The sequence below is a fragment of the Taurulus bubalis genome, assembly GCF_910589615.1.
Source record: "Taurulus bubalis genome assembly, chromosome: 7".
NCBI classification, from domain to species: Eukaryota; Metazoa; Chordata; class Actinopteri; order Perciformes; family Cottidae; genus Taurulus; species Taurulus bubalis.
The window spans coordinates 26,900,513-26,903,387 of record NC_136595.1 but is presented as its reverse complement, the minus strand read 5'-3'; the positions used below and the strand labels follow the sequence as shown (position 1 = coordinate 26,903,387).

The window sequence follows — 2,875 nt, the reverse complement described above, 5'->3', positions numbered from 1 at the left end:
CGGCGCGAAACATTAACTGGGTTTTAATGAGCTGGATCAAACCCAGGCTCCACTCCAGCAGTAGCTCGGATGAAAACAAATGAAAACACGGGGAGCGGCGTCCATCCGAAGACGGGGTTCGGTTCCACGGGTACATCGAGCCAAAAAAGGAAAAAGCGTGTTGGGAAATGGCTGAAGGAACAGGATTACATGGTGGTGAGCCGCTTGAGCCCCGGGAGGCCCCCGGACCCCCCGGGGGCCCCGCATCACTAGAAGCAGCATTTCGTCTCAATAACAGAGCTGTCACAGCGGGCCACGCTGCCCTCCACACCTCACAGGGACATCATTCAGTCCTGAAGTGGGTTCTGTGTTTAGCTCATATCTGAAAGGAGCCGCGACGCGACGCCGTTACCCGTGTGAGTTACTCTTCTCCCCGTCAGTCAGCAAAGTGATTGCCATCCGGCGTGTCCGTGCGGCAACTCACCACTTAACTGAGTGAAGCGGTGGAACGGAGCAATATTTCAATCGCTGCTGCAGTCTGGAGAAGCTTTCCTCCCGTCACTCACTCTCAATTAGAAGAATTAAAGCCGGCCGCAGCTCTTCGCACAGCCGTCTCCAAGCGGCCCAAATATAGTCTTCTGCGAGCGCTCGGACACTTTTAATGATAGGAATGATGACGGGGCAAAACCTGAGCTCCTTTTAGTCTTTCTTAAACAGTGAAAATATAATTTCCGCCGTCATATTGCAGGGCCAGCCGGGCCAACGCATTATGTATTTTTAGGAATATTTTTAGAAGTCTTTTTCAAGTCGTAATAACTCTGTTCTCATCGTAGCTGCAGCTCGGAGCTGAGGGGAGGCGAAGGGTCCAACAAACGAGACCCGGCCAGCGACCGACCCCGACACGAGGGGTCAACGAGATCTATTTGTTACGAAGATTAAGTGCTTCAGTAACGTCACTACCGTGGTTATTTTAACCCAAACAATGACCTTTTCCTCAAACTAAGTTGTTTTGTTGCCTAAACCGACTTAAGTTGTTTTGTTGCCTCAACCCAACTAAGTTGTTTTGTTGCCTCAACCCAACTAAGTTGTTTTGTTGCCTCAACCCAAATAAGTTGTTTTGTTGCCTTAATCTAATTAAGTTGTTCTATTGCCTCAACCCAACTAAGTTGTTTTGTTGCCTAAACCCAACTAAGTTGTTTTGTTGCCTCAACCCAACTAAGTTGTTTTGTTGCCTAAACCTAACTAAGTTGTTCTATTGCCTCAACCCAAATAAGTTGTTTTGTTGCCTTAACCTAACTAAGTTGTTCTATTGCCTCAACCCAACTAAATTGTTTTGTTGCCTCAACCCAACTAAATTGTTTTGTTGCCTCAACCCAACTAAATTGTTTTGTTGCCTCAACCCAACTAAATTGTTTTGTTGCCTCAACCCAACTAAGTTGTTTTGTTGCCTCAACCCAACTAAGTTGTTTTGTTGCCTCAACCCAACTAAATTGTTTTGTTGCCTCAACCCAACTAAGTTGTTTTGTTGCCTCAACCCAACTAAGTTGTTTTGTTGCCTCAACCCAACTAAGTTGTTCTATTGCCTCAACCCAAATAAGTTGTTTTGTTGCCTCAACCCAACTAAGTTGTTTTGTTGCCAATTAATGAATACACTCTGCGGCTGTAAATATAAATATATTTCATTCCAGTTAGTTGTATTCTATTTTATTGTATATATTTAAATATATATATATTGCTTTATTTTAATTTGTATATATCTTTCATCCCTGTTGCTTCTTTATATATTTGATTTTTTATTGTGTGTTTGTATCTTCAAGTTATAAGGCGCTACTGATGACGACAAAAAAATTTCCCCTTGGGGATTAATAAAGTATATATTCATTCATTCATTCATTCAACCTAACTAAGTTGTTCTATTGCCTCAACCTAACTAAGTTGTTTTGTTGCCTCAACTGTTGTAGTTAGTATTTAAAAAATAGTCGGTACCTGTCCATTACTAGATTACACACACACACACACACACACACACACACACACACACCGTTGAAAGTCATGTTCCTGGACAACGTCCCCCTGTTTCATCTCCGTTGGTGGGAAATGTAAAACCCAGCAGTGAGTCGGCGGCGATGGGCAAACACTTCTGAATACTGGTCCATTCAGTTGCCCCTGAATCTCACAGCCCACCCAAAGCACAGCAACACGTCTGTGTTAATGAATGCACACTGCACTGAGGGAGCAACATCTCCAGGGGTTCGTCTCTGAAGCTGTGACATCGGACACAGAGGACGGCAACCACAGAACCAAGCCGTATATCTAGAGCCGTCACACGGAACAAAACAGAGTCAACATTTTAAATTTTAAATTAAGAAGCTCCCTAACTAAGAGTTGCATTAAACAGCGTTGCCACATCTCCTCGTGTCGACAGAGACCCCCTGTGTCCCAGCAGGGTGGTCCCCTCCACAGCCAATTAGACCTGCACCCTGGAGACGTGGGGCGCAGCGTGTCGAGGGAGGCAAGACGTCCACACACACACACACACACACACACACACACACACACACACACACACACACACACACACACACACACTCACACACACATATGTATACACACACGCGCCCTCCTTGCTTCTTGTGTTCTTGTTCTGCTCTGGTAAACAAACCCCTGGTGTATCATCTCCTCCATCTTTGTTCTAGAGGAGCTGGATCACAGCGTCTCTACGACCTGTGAGGAGATAAGGAGCGAAGACACCGACACACCCTGCTCCCTCTTATCCCCCTCCTCCTCCCCTTCCTCCTCCTCCCCTTCCTCCTCTCTCCTCTCCTCCTCCTCCTCCCCTTCCTCCTCTCTCCTCTCCTCCTCCTCCTCCCCTTCCCCTTCCTCCTCCTTCTCTCCT

At 46.1% G+C, this 2,875-nt stretch overlaps 1 protein-coding gene across 1 annotated transcript in view; it reads right to left on the bottom strand.

Moving 5' to 3' along the window:
- Positions 1 to 2,671: 2,671 nt before the first annotated feature.
- The window catches only part of LOC306738934 (platelet-derived growth factor receptor alpha-like), a gene marked incomplete at its 3' end in the record, with an annotated part of 12,334 nt that continues 12,130 nt past the window's right edge, over positions 2,672 to 2,875 (bottom strand). The window contains exon 10 of the mRNA XM_079220861.1: positions 2,672 to 2,703. Within this exon, the coding sequence (XP_079076987.1) occupies positions 2,672 to 2,703 (32 nt within the window). The remainder of the gene's footprint in view (positions 2,704 to 2,875) is intronic.